Source organism: Mauremys reevesii, linkage group 8 (genome assembly GCF_016161935.1).
Source record: "Mauremys reevesii isolate NIE-2019 linkage group 8, ASM1616193v1, whole genome shotgun sequence".
NCBI classification, from domain to species: domain Eukaryota; kingdom Metazoa; phylum Chordata; order Testudines; family Geoemydidae; genus Mauremys; species Mauremys reevesii.
The window spans coordinates 84,675,534-84,687,720 of NC_052630.1; the positions used below are offsets into that span (position 1 = coordinate 84,675,534).

Genomic DNA, 12,187 nt, shown 5'->3' on the forward strand with positions numbered 1-12,187 from the left:
AAACATTTGTATGCCCCTTCATGCTTTGGCCACCATTCCAGAGGACATGCTTCCATGGTGATGATGCTCGTTAAAAAAAAATGTATTAATTAAATTTGTGACTAAACAACTTGGGGGAGAATTGTATGTCCCCTGTTCTGTTTTACCCACATTCTGCCATATATTTCAAGTTATTGCAGTCTCAGATGATGAGCCAGCACATGTTGTTCAGTTTAAGAACACTTTCACTCCAGATTTCACAAAACGCAAAGAAAGTACCAATGTGAGATTTCTAAGGATAGATACAACACTCGACCCAAGGTTTAAGAATCTGAAGTGTCTTCCAAAATCTGAGAGGGATGAGGTGTGGAGCATGCTTTCAGAAGTCTTAGAAGAGCAACACTCCGATGTGAAAACTATAGAACCAGAACCACCAAAAAAGAAAATTAAGCTTTTACTGGTGGCATCTGACTCAGATAATGAAAATGAACACATTGGTCTGCACTGCTTTGGATTGTTATCGAGCAGAGCCCATCATCAGCATGGACGCATGTCCCCTGGAATGGTGGTTGAACCATGAAGGGACATACGAATCTTTAGCGCATCTGGCTTGTAAATATCTTGTGATTCTGGCTACAATAGTGCCATGAGAACGCTTGTTCTCACTTTCAGATGACATTGTAAACAAAAAGCGGACAATCATTATCTCCTGCAAATGCAAACAAATTTGTTTGTCTGAGCAATTGGCTGAACAAGAAGTAGGACTGAATGGACTTGATTAGGGGTATGGAACGGCTTCCGTATGAGGAGAGATTAATAAAACTAGGACTTTTCAGCTTGGAAAAGAGATGACTAAGGGGGAAATATGATAGAGGTCTATAAAATCATGACTGGTGTAGAGAAAGTAAATAAGGAAGTGTTATTTACTCCTCCTCAGAACACAAGAGCTGGGGGGCACCAAATAAAATTAATAGGCAACAGATTTAAAACAAATAAAAGGAAGTATTTCTTCACACAGTGCACAGACAAACTCTTTGCCAGAGGCAATTGTGAACGCCAAGACTATAACAGGGTTCAAAAGAGAACTAGATAAATTCATGGAGGATAGGTCCATCAATGGCTATTAGCCATGATGGACAGGGATGGTGTCCCTACCCTCTGTTTGGCAAAAGCTGGGAACAGAAGACAGGGAATGGATCACTTGATGATTACCTGTTCTGTTCATTCCCTCTGGGGCACCTGGCATTGGCCACTGTTGGAATACAGGATATTGGGCTAGATGGACCTTTGTTCTGACCCAGTATGGCCGTTCTTATGTACATAATTCTACATTTGTAAGTTCAGCTTTCATGATAAAGAGATTGCACTACAGCACTTGTATTAGGTGAATTGAAAAATACTATTTCTTTTGGTTTTTTTACAGTGCAAATACTTGTAATCAAAAATAAATGTAAAGTGAGCACTGTACACTTTGTATTCTGTGTTGTAATTGAAATCAATATATTTTAAAATGTAGAAAACATCCAAAATATTTAAATAAATGGTATTCTATTATCAAAGGTGCGATTAATTGCAATGAATTTGTTTAATCACTTGACAGCCCTAAAAATAACTTTTCAGAAGTGTAATGAACCCAGGACAGAGCTTCCTTGGGTTTATAGTGTTGCAAACACTGCTCATATTCTTCCAATACCAGAGGATCCTCTCCTCCTAAAACCAGGTCCCAGAGTAGGCCAATATGCAACAGTTTGGTGAGACTGCACTTTTCTATGATGACTGCTATCTCTAGTTCCAGAATATAAACTGTAATTTTGTTTAAATAAGTATCTAGCTGTCAAGGCTGCAAAGAAAACCTTCCAAATGTGAGATGAAGGAAAATGATGCAGTAGTGTCTGCCTGAGTCTGCAGACAGCCTGAAATGATAGCTGTGTCCAGTGAAAATTGCTACCATTCAGCTCAATAGGGTGTTAAACTCTGAAGTATAATCAGCTTTTGACATTTAAATGTCAGCATTGTTAGCCATTTTGGTGCTTTTTAAAGAACAAGAGAAAGCGGAGCTGTAAGGTGTGGTCTACATGCAGTTTTTGTTCCAGTATAACAGGTTTTCGACCTGGCCGGAGCACAGTCAACATGGTGTTTGCTGTCAGACAAATACAAGAGAAGTGCATTGAACAGAACATGCACCTGTATGCTGTCTTCATAGATCTGACAAAGGCGTTTGATACCATCAACAGGGAAGCCCTTTGGACGATTCTAACACGACTTAGCTGCCCAAGAAAATCTGTCCAGATTATATGCCTTTTTCATGACAGCATGACAGGCGAAGTATTGTCTGATGGAGCCACATCAGCCCCCTTTAACATCACCAACAGCGTGAAACAAGGATGTGTTCTTGCTCCTGTCTTATTTAACCTGTTCTTTGCATGTGACCTCAACCATGCAATGAAAGATCTGGATCAAGGTATATATTTGAAATACCGGCACGATGGTTCACTTTTTGACCTCCGTCGCCTGAATGCAAAGACTAAGACAGTGAAGAAACTCCTTCTTGAGGCACTCTTTGCCGACAACTGTGCCCTCATGGCTCACACTGAAAATGATCTTCAGCACATTATCAACAAGTTTGTTGAGGCCTCGCAACTTTTCGGACTAACTATCAGCCTCGGAAAGACAGAAGTTCTCCATCAACCTGCACCTGTATCAAATGCTTCTGTCCCAAGTATCTCCATTGACAGCACTCAGCTTAAAGTAGAGTGGAGAACTTTAAATACCTGGGTAGTGTCATATCCAGTGATGGATCACTGGATAATGAGATCAACGCACGAATATCCAAAGCAAGCCAGGCACTTGGCTATCTGTGTGTCAAAGTTTTAAACCACCACAACATCCAGATGTTAACAAAACTGCTTGTGTACAGAGCTGTTGTTCTTTCATCTCTTTTATACGGGTGCGAAACATGGACACTATATAGGCGTCACATCAAGCAGCTCGAAGCATTCCACATTCGCTGCCTCCGCAACATCATGAAGATCCGCTGGCAAGACAAAGTGCCCAATCTTGAGGTCCTCGAGAGAGCCCAGATGACAAGCATCGAAATGATGATCATGAAGTCACAGCTACGTTGGACCGGTCATGTCAGCCGCATGGATGCGAACAGAATCCCCCGCCAGCTTCTGTATGGTGAGCTCTCCCAGGGCATCCGGCATATAGGTTGCCCATGGAAACGTTACAAGGACACCATCAAAGCCAATCTGCAGTATAGCAGTATCAAACCCAGGGACCTTGAGGACGCCGCCAGCGACAGAACACAATGGCGTGCAACAGTCAGGAATACCTGCATCGCCTTTGAGGAAGACCGCTGCCGGTCTCCTACAAGAGGCACGCAAACAACGTCACAGAGCGCCAGCAGCGCACAACCCACTGACCGCGAACTTCCCGTGCACCATCTGCAGCCAAATGTGCACCTCTAAAATTGGCTTGTACAGTCATCAGAGGGCACATCATGAGACCAACAATAGATGATCTGCACAGATTTGTCATCATTGGATCGATGGACTGCCAAGACTTATACCTGTACAATCTAGCATACAGAAATAAGCTATACTGAAGTCTGGTCTACATTCCACACCTATATTGATATAACTACATCACTCAGGGCTGTGAAAAATCCGCACGCCTGAGCAACATAGTTATACCGATTTAACACCACCACCCCGCCCCTCCATGTAGACAGCACTATGGCAACAGGAAAGCTTTTCCCACTGACATAGCTACCACTTCTCAGGGATGTGGATTAACTACACTGACAGTAGAGCTCTCTCCTGTTGGTGTAGAACATCTTCATTAAAGCACTACAGCAGTGCAGCTGCGCCGATGTAGTGTTTTAAGTATAGACGCACCCTGATATAACCACATTCATACCAGTATAACTGCACGCAACTAAGGGGGTTGTGCTGCTTTAACTATACTGGTACAGTTAAAGTGGTACAGCTTTTGCTTATAGACAAGGTGTTGGTGTATTATGAAGATCTACACAATCTACTGTGAATAGCAGCTCATTTTTATGACACGAACAAGTAGGATTTAGAGAGTTGGTGGAGCATGGGAGAATACTATCACTTTTTTTTTTCCAATCTGCCCTCAGCCTGCAGTAATCCCTGTGATTGGCACTTTTCTCCACATGCTACCAGCCAAGCAGAGAGCGGAGTATCATTCCCAGGAGTGCTGGAAGAGAGGAACTTTAAAACATTCTTCTTAAAACATTTGGGGGGGGGGAATCTGTCAGCATACATCCAAAAGAGCGAAGTGGAGGTGCTAGGAATTTTAAGCGTCCAAGTGTTGATACTAGGAAATTCAAAGTTTTGTTGAGAATTCAGTGTTCATATTTTACAAAATTCATTGTAGGCTTTGAACCGAACAGCCAGTGATCATAAAAATCTCTCTCTAGACAATCTTCCACTCTTCACCCTTCACAGCTGCACTCCAATTAACTTTGCTAATGCATGTAGAATAACTGCAGAAGCAGGATAAAGAGGGACAGTGCAATGAAGGCAAGTTTAATGCAGTGGAAGGGACAGGCTTTAAGAGTGACAGAAATTTAGGATAACTTCATTGTCACATGAGTGAGCAGTTGCTCTATCATCAACTTCTCAAGAACTTAAGAAAGTAGTGAAAAGGTTAGAAATAGAGTAATAACTAAAAATCTAAGGGCTCTCTCAACACAGGATTGCCTGCTGCTTTTCTTTAATTGTGGTGAATGTTCAGTCATCAAAAGAGCTCCAGTTCTAGAGGATTACTTAAAACCATAAAACTTAAGAGCATTAGATATAAAAGATTCTGTTAAAATTTACCTTTATGAAGGCATAGCCCGTTCCATTGTCTGTAATGGTAAGCCCAAGAGAATCCTCTGATTTAAGAACATCCACTTCTTTTTTTGGTCCCTTTATGTGGGCAAATATGAAATCTTCAAGGCCAATCTGCCCTCCTAAGAGGTTGTCCATATCAATTTTGTGCGTATTCAAAGTGCAAAATATGATCTACACAGAAGGAAAAACAAATCAATTACATTTGAGTTTTAAAATATTACATCAGCCATTAGGATAGGAAAATAAATGGTGGAAAGAATTTTGTTTTCCTGAATTTGAATTACCCATGAGTTTGGAGCAAAAAATCCTTTGTGGTCTTAAGTGATGACCCCCATTTTCTGTCCAACCATCAGTACTAAAGACCCTATTCCCATCCACTCATATGACAAGAAAGGTACTAAATAGCTCAAATTCTGCAGAGAAGAAATAGCAGGGTGCAGGGGAGAAGGTACATGTTATCCAGTACCTTAGCTCACAGCTGTAAGACCCAGACACCTCTTGGTACCAACTGGTAGAGGGTACAGGTGTTGCACAGGGTCTTAAAGGGATTTCCTGGGTCAGATATATGCATAATAGTTCATCAAAGAGTGACATGTAAGGTCCCTACCAAGACACGGTAGTCCACTTTTCATCATAATCATTGAAAAAAATTATGTATGTACAGAGAATATTTAAGTTATGTATCTATACTGAAAATTACATTCTTAAGGTCTTGGAGTTAAGGCAGGTCACGAGGAGGTGACATGCCTCTGACAGGTCCCTTTCAGGGAGCAGGTAATAGACACTTATCTCCCTATCTGGCCGTTTGTGTATTGTCTGCCTCACAATGGAGGCCTATTTGCATACTAAACCAGGTGCCAGTTGAAAGGCTGCAAAATCTAAAACAGAAAATCTAAAGGAATAAACAAAGCAGCAGAGGGGTATCCTGTTTATGAATAAAGACAAAAGGATAGGACTTGTATATCTTGGGAGGCAAAAGAACACATTGGGTTCTTCACCTAGGAAACAAGCTGACAGCATGTTTCATGAAAAGGGGAATCACAGCAAAGCCTGACTGTGAATTACTATGAGGACTTTGGTTGAACCACACTCTACAAGACATAAGAGTATCTAATTAATTAAGACTAGGTTCTTGACTGTGTTATGATTTTATTTTATATATAACCATGTGTTTGCAATACTTCTAACTTGCTATTACTTGAATCTCTACACTCTGTTACATAAACTTATACTAGAATTCAATATAAACATATCTAAGTGCTGTGTGTTGAGCAGAGAGGTGACCTAAGGTCTGACTGGTAAACTGGGCTGTGCTATTTCTTTTAAACCAGCAAATCTGGACATTCCAGGTTGATGCTTGGATGGCTTGACGGTTGCAATGTGCTGATCTCTAACCTGTCAAGAAGCAGCAGGACCTGCAAGACCTAGAGAGGAATGCTTGTGTTGCCAGTAGCCAGGGGAGTTGGACAGCTGACCCCTGGCAGGTACAGACAAGGCTAAGGGCAACTGATAGCAAGGTATCTCGCAAGCCCAGGCACTGCTGGGAAACATCACAAGCTACCTTTCCTCTCCCTAATCTCTGTTAAGAGGCTAACCTCCATGTGGCCCAGAGGCATGACCATGGTGAATGAATCTGGGGAGATCAGCAGCAGCTTGAAGTGGTTTCCTGAGCATATATCTTGCTTATTTCGCACTCTGTTTCCACTATCAAGCCAGCTCCCCTGTCAAAGCTCATACCAACCAGGAGAGGAGAGAGGAGAATCCAAATTGCAGGCCCAAGTAGTAAGATTCCCAAACTGTTTGCCTCCTGGAAGTGGTTTTCTGTTCAGAACATTGTGTATGCTGGGTTGGTGGTGGTGAATTCCCTCCATGCTCTATTTTTTTTACATCCTTCTACACAACTACAGCACAAAATTTCAAAAAAATTCTTATGCCCTAATCGGACAATTTCAGAATACAGCTTTTGCCAGCAGAACTCTCAATACCTCCCTGTCCATTTCACCTCCCACAGGTCTTTTTGTATATCACGGTGGTCTGTGGGGGTGGTGCAAATGGTGGGAGTATTTATGGTGCTCCCCAATGAAACTGTAGACAGAAGGAATTCAGTGTCCAATCAGAGTAACTCTGGAGGGAACCAATGGCTTAAAATCATTACCTCTTGTTCCCTAGAGCAATCTGAACATCAGCTTCCAATAGCATACACTACTTTAAAGTAGAAAAGTGGATAGAAAATCATGATCCTTTGTCTTTTGCTAATATTAATACATATTTTAGTTTGAATAGTGATATAAGCATTTGCAGAGCCACTCCCACTGAGGCAAACAGAGGTTCCACACCTCAGTGGGAGAATGAGCTGAACAGTGCTAACTAACTAGGAAAGATTTTTCTGCAATACCACTACATTAAATCGTAAACAAGTCTTTGTCAGAATTATGATGGGTATTTTGGGGGCTGCGTGGAGGGTTGTTTCTCCAGAAACTTGTCCACCATATAAAACCTGACCTTTAGCTTTCTTCTCAAACAAAACAGACACTGTTGAACAAAACATTTTCGGGGCAATCTTTTTGCTGTGAGAAGCAACATTAAGGGCCTTGAATTAGTTTTCATACATACATAACAGAGTGTTAACAACAAGCAGCCTGCAGAATAGTATACATAATGTAGCAAAGTCAGAAAAATTATCTTTGTTTCTTCATGGAAAGAAGAATGCACATTTATTCATAGCATGCATTGATTATTTAGTCAGTCATTGAAATATGCCACAGTTTACAGAGAACAGCACACCGACTCTAGTTCTCCTTCACCCCCAACACGTGTCCTTATACTGTTCCAGCAGGCTTACCCCCCTCCCTCATACAATACATACATATAATACTAACAGCAGCCACCTCTGCCTTTCTTCAGCCTCTCAGCTCCCTCCTCCTCCTCCAGGGCTTCCTTCCTCTCCATTTATTTGCTCCCTGCTGCTGAGGTTGCCTCTCCCCTCTAATTAGCCCTTCATTATAGCACCACTGGTTAATTGATCCTCTAATTAGATCCCAATTAATCTATAGTGGTGGGGAATTTAAGTAACAGTAGGATATTGAGTCAGCTCCTGACTCAGCACCCTTGTTGCACTCCCATCAACTTTGAAGTGCCTGGAAAAAATCTGGTAGCAGCCCTTTGGGTCGGTGTGGTTTTGATTTCACTTATACCAGTGTAAATCAGGAATAACTCTAGTAAAATCAGCCAAATTAAATTGTGAGAACAGAAGCTGGTGCCTAACCTGTTACTCAGCACTGAGGCTGTGCATGAGTTCAGATCAACTCAAAAAAATGAAAGGTACATACTGCCAGGCTGCATAAAGAATTTAATTACTGGGAGTCCCAGACTTAAAGAAAAGCCTATGCAACATCTGGTATGAGTCCTCTGTCTTCACATCTTAAGAATATATTTCCTAATTTTAAATCAGTTTACGAGGTAGAGATAAGGCTCATTAACCATTGAATAGGCATTTTATTATAGTGTTAAGGTGGTGAGTGGGAGAAACAAAAAATGATCTTGGAATTGCCTTGATAGCAATAGTAGCAAGAATAGCCTTGAAAGCATTCTCGAAAACATACCTATAGGCAGGTGTTTTTAATCTATTTATAAATTAAGAAAGCATCCAGAAATCCGCAGTGCTACTGCTTGTCTTAAGGTATGTCTACACACACCAGCACAGTCGTAGCACTGCATTTGTGCTGCTGTAGCACCTTCAGTGTAGATATTACCTACGCAGGCCTGAGGGGTTCTCCCATCAGTGTAGGTATAATCCACCTCCCCAAGAAGTGCTAGCTAGTTTGACAGAAGAATTCTTCCATCAACCTAACACTTTCTAGACAGGGGGTTAGCGGTCTCTCTCAGAGGTGCGGATTTTTCATACCCCTCAGAGATGTGGCTATGTCGATGTAAGTTCTGAGTCTAGACCAGCCCTTAGTTTGAACAAAAATGAATTGGATCTTAACATGCTGTTTTACTCTGAAAACTGCCTTTATAAAAATGGCACCATCCTACCCAGCAGACATGTTGTCTTTTTGTACTAGAGTCTGATCTGCTTGGTTTAATGACAAAAAAAGGGGGTGAAGGGTTGCTGCTTTTACCCCATAAGCACTGCAGAACTCTCACAGTTTAGAATGAACAAACTGCAGTCTATTCCATCCTATGCACATCATTCATTGATTTTTTTTATTTATAACCTAAGCACCTCTCTGCAGCTCTAGAAACTTTTATATCATTAGGAACTGGTTTAAAGCCACCAACTCATTTCACATAGGCCAAACAACCGTTACATTCTAATGTCTTATTTTAGCAGCCAGTCAGAAAGTCGCACATCAGCTAGCCACTGAGTATTACAGATTCATCCAACACACTTCAGTTTTATTCTATTAGGTAACTTAAACGTTCTTTGGTTAATTATCACTCCACCATCATCACCTACATTTTACTTTCACATAATCATTCTTTTTAAGCCATCAGCATCAAATATGTTATTTCCTGAGGGAGCCCAATTCAAAATGCCTTTACAAAGATTTATGGTAAATTCCCAGCTTTGTATCACGATTTAGATAATGACTCAATCAGTTTAATTGTGATTTAGTGCTCTTCCATTATGTTGCTCTTCCAAGAAATGTTATTTTGTCAATTTTTTGCATCTAAGAAAAATATAGTGCCCTTGTTTTCACCTTGTCAAACATGGACACTCATCTAGTAACTTGTTTCACACCTCTGAACAGATAAAATTGGCAACAGAGCAGAAATGTGATATTTAGAAACATGATCCAGAGTTTCTTTATTTAGCCTTCATCTGGGTGGCATTCTCACTGCAGCCTACAAGGCTGCAGAACTTTCTACAAATGCGTCAGTTCCATACTAGCCTGAAAGAGCGTCAGCCAGTCAAAAATAAAAACTGAATCACCCTGTATTCTCTCTCCTTTCTTAGTGAATAACTGCTTCTAGTCAGGACAACTAAATATACAAAGTAACATATTAAAGATACATCTACACAACATATTATACTATTACAGCATCTACAAGTTAAAAGTATACTTATATTTGTTACATTCTGGAGGACTGCCAATGCAGAAGTTAAAGGCTTCATTACCGTTTTTCATACTTTTAATATAAAAGTCTAATCAAAATAATGTATTAGTACTTAAACAATAGCCACCAGAGTACACTTTTCATACACCCCTCATAAAATTAATTCAAGCTCAAAAATGTTTTTCCTATATTGTACATGTTTTCATCAAGAAAAAAAATGTGTATTTCCATGTATAATCTATTCTCCTGATCTCTCCTTCCCATCATACTTCTGCTCTTTCCCGCTCTTGCTCACAAAAAAAGTATTTGATCTTCAAGCCACCATACCTATGCTGTGCCCTTTCATGCCAACTTTAAATCAACACTGCCACAGAAATTAGCAGATATCCAGAATCCTTATTTTGCCAAGAGTGTTATCTTGTACAGCTCCCATAACAGAAGGAAATTTTATTTGGCCAGAAAACACTGTGGGCTGGTGCGCATAAAATATAGATTAAATAGACAGTCTTCCTATTGTGGAATATCCCCTACCCCAGTAATTCCAAGGGTACAGAGGTGGTGTTTGCTAAGGGAAAAAGAAAAAGAAAAGGCTATTATGTTATATATAGGGAGCAAAGGGTAGTGTAGTGTAGCATTAATCACAAGTTCAGGCCATCCCAAATGAGGCAAATGCATCAACATGCAACCAAAATCAGTCAACGCTTTTCAAAATTTGCCCCTAAGTGACACAATCATACAAAAATATAATCATATAAGTATCACACAATAATATAAAATTTATATTTAAAATAATAATGGACACCTAGCTCTCATAAAGTACCTTCCATCAGTAGATCTTAGAGCACTTTACCAAAGTGGTCAGGATTATTCCCCATTTTACAGGTGGGAAAATGAGACACAGAAGTGACTTGTCTGAGGTCACCCAGCAAGCCATTGATGGAGACAGGAATAGAACTCAGATACCAAACAAGCTTTACGTCAAACAGCATAACGATGGAAGTACAGCCTACTGCTATGCAAACTCAGTCTGCTTATTGGCGGGTTAGCACAAGCAGGCAGAATCCCTGGAATACTGACACAAGCACAAACTCAATAAACAACAGAAACCTGTTTATTTATTACCGAGGGAGAGAAAAGAGGCAGCTTGCCTCCTGCAGATGGTGTTACTAGTAGTTCCCCTCTTTCCCCATGGCAGGAAGCACTCACAGCTCGGAATTTCCTCTCACAGTTACTTTCTGATATGGAGAAACAGGGTCCTTCAAATGTGAGAGGAGCCACACCCTTTAGAAACTGTGGATGTGCCAGTCACCCAGCCAGCATGTTACAGCTGTTGCAGTGCCCCTCCACACCTTTACATCTACAAAGCAAACAACAACATAATCAAAAGAACGAAACTATGTAAACACAATCTTTACATCAAACTGGGAGCCCAATATATTGACCACTGCCCTACAAAAGGAAATATCACTTTTGACATTTGCTATTCCTTCATATCCAGAACAAGGAAGTAACTTCCCCAGGTTAGTGCCAAGTTTTAATATCTGAGTTTCTGCTGCTAAATTAGCTACCCATACCAGTCTCACTCCTTTTTGTGTAGTCCCAAGGGAGCATGCCACCAGCAAATCACCAGATGGATCCATAGTGTCCTCTCCATCAGTATTTGCTTTTCCTGTCACTGGGGCTGGAACTAACACTTCCATTCTTGAGGGGATTGTTACAACCTCTGCCACAGTTCCCCTACACACATTGGTGGCATAAATCCAACAGAATACAGGAATATATTTTCCAGCTCCAGTGTACATTTTACTCCCCATGCAAAAATGTGGAAGATATATGCATTAATTATATTTTATATCTATATGGGGATGGGGTTGATGGATTGTGTTGCTTATTAAGGATTAAGTCACTCTTAGATAGTTTTGGGTTGCAGGAAACAAGTTAATGACTGTAAACAACCCTACTCGCCTGGTGCTCAAATGGACAATACAAGGAATCCACTGTTAAAGACTACCTTTGATCCCCTCTGGAAAAGTCATAAAGCAGTCTGGACCAGGTTCAGGATGCAAGGTCAGACAAAGGAACTTTTCAAGTGGATAAAAGACTGCCTGTGAACTCCGAGATACACACTGACAGAAAGAGGGTCAGAGATGCCAGCAGAGCCCCTCAAACTGAGACGGGATGACTGGGACAGGTGAAACCTGCCTAAACAGACAAGGAAATTTGTGCCTCAGAATCAAATATGGTCTCATATGATACTCCCCCATCTTCTGGGGAAGATAGAT

The 12,187-nt window shown here is 40.8% G+C and overlaps 1 protein-coding gene across 4 annotated transcripts in view; it reads right to left on the bottom strand.

Annotated features, from left to right (window-relative positions):
- The window catches only part of GIPC2 (GIPC PDZ domain containing family member 2), a 49,639-nt gene that overhangs the window by 27,228 nt on the left and 10,224 nt on the right, over nucleotides 1-12,187 (bottom strand). For all 4 annotated transcript variants that reach the window (XM_039485963.1, XM_039485961.1, XM_039485965.1 and 1 more), the window contains exon 2: nucleotides 4,830-5,015. In XM_039485963.1, coding sequence (XP_039341897.1) covers nucleotides 4,830-5,015 — 186 coding nt within the window. The remainder of the gene's footprint in view (nucleotides 1-4,829; nucleotides 5,016-12,187) is intronic.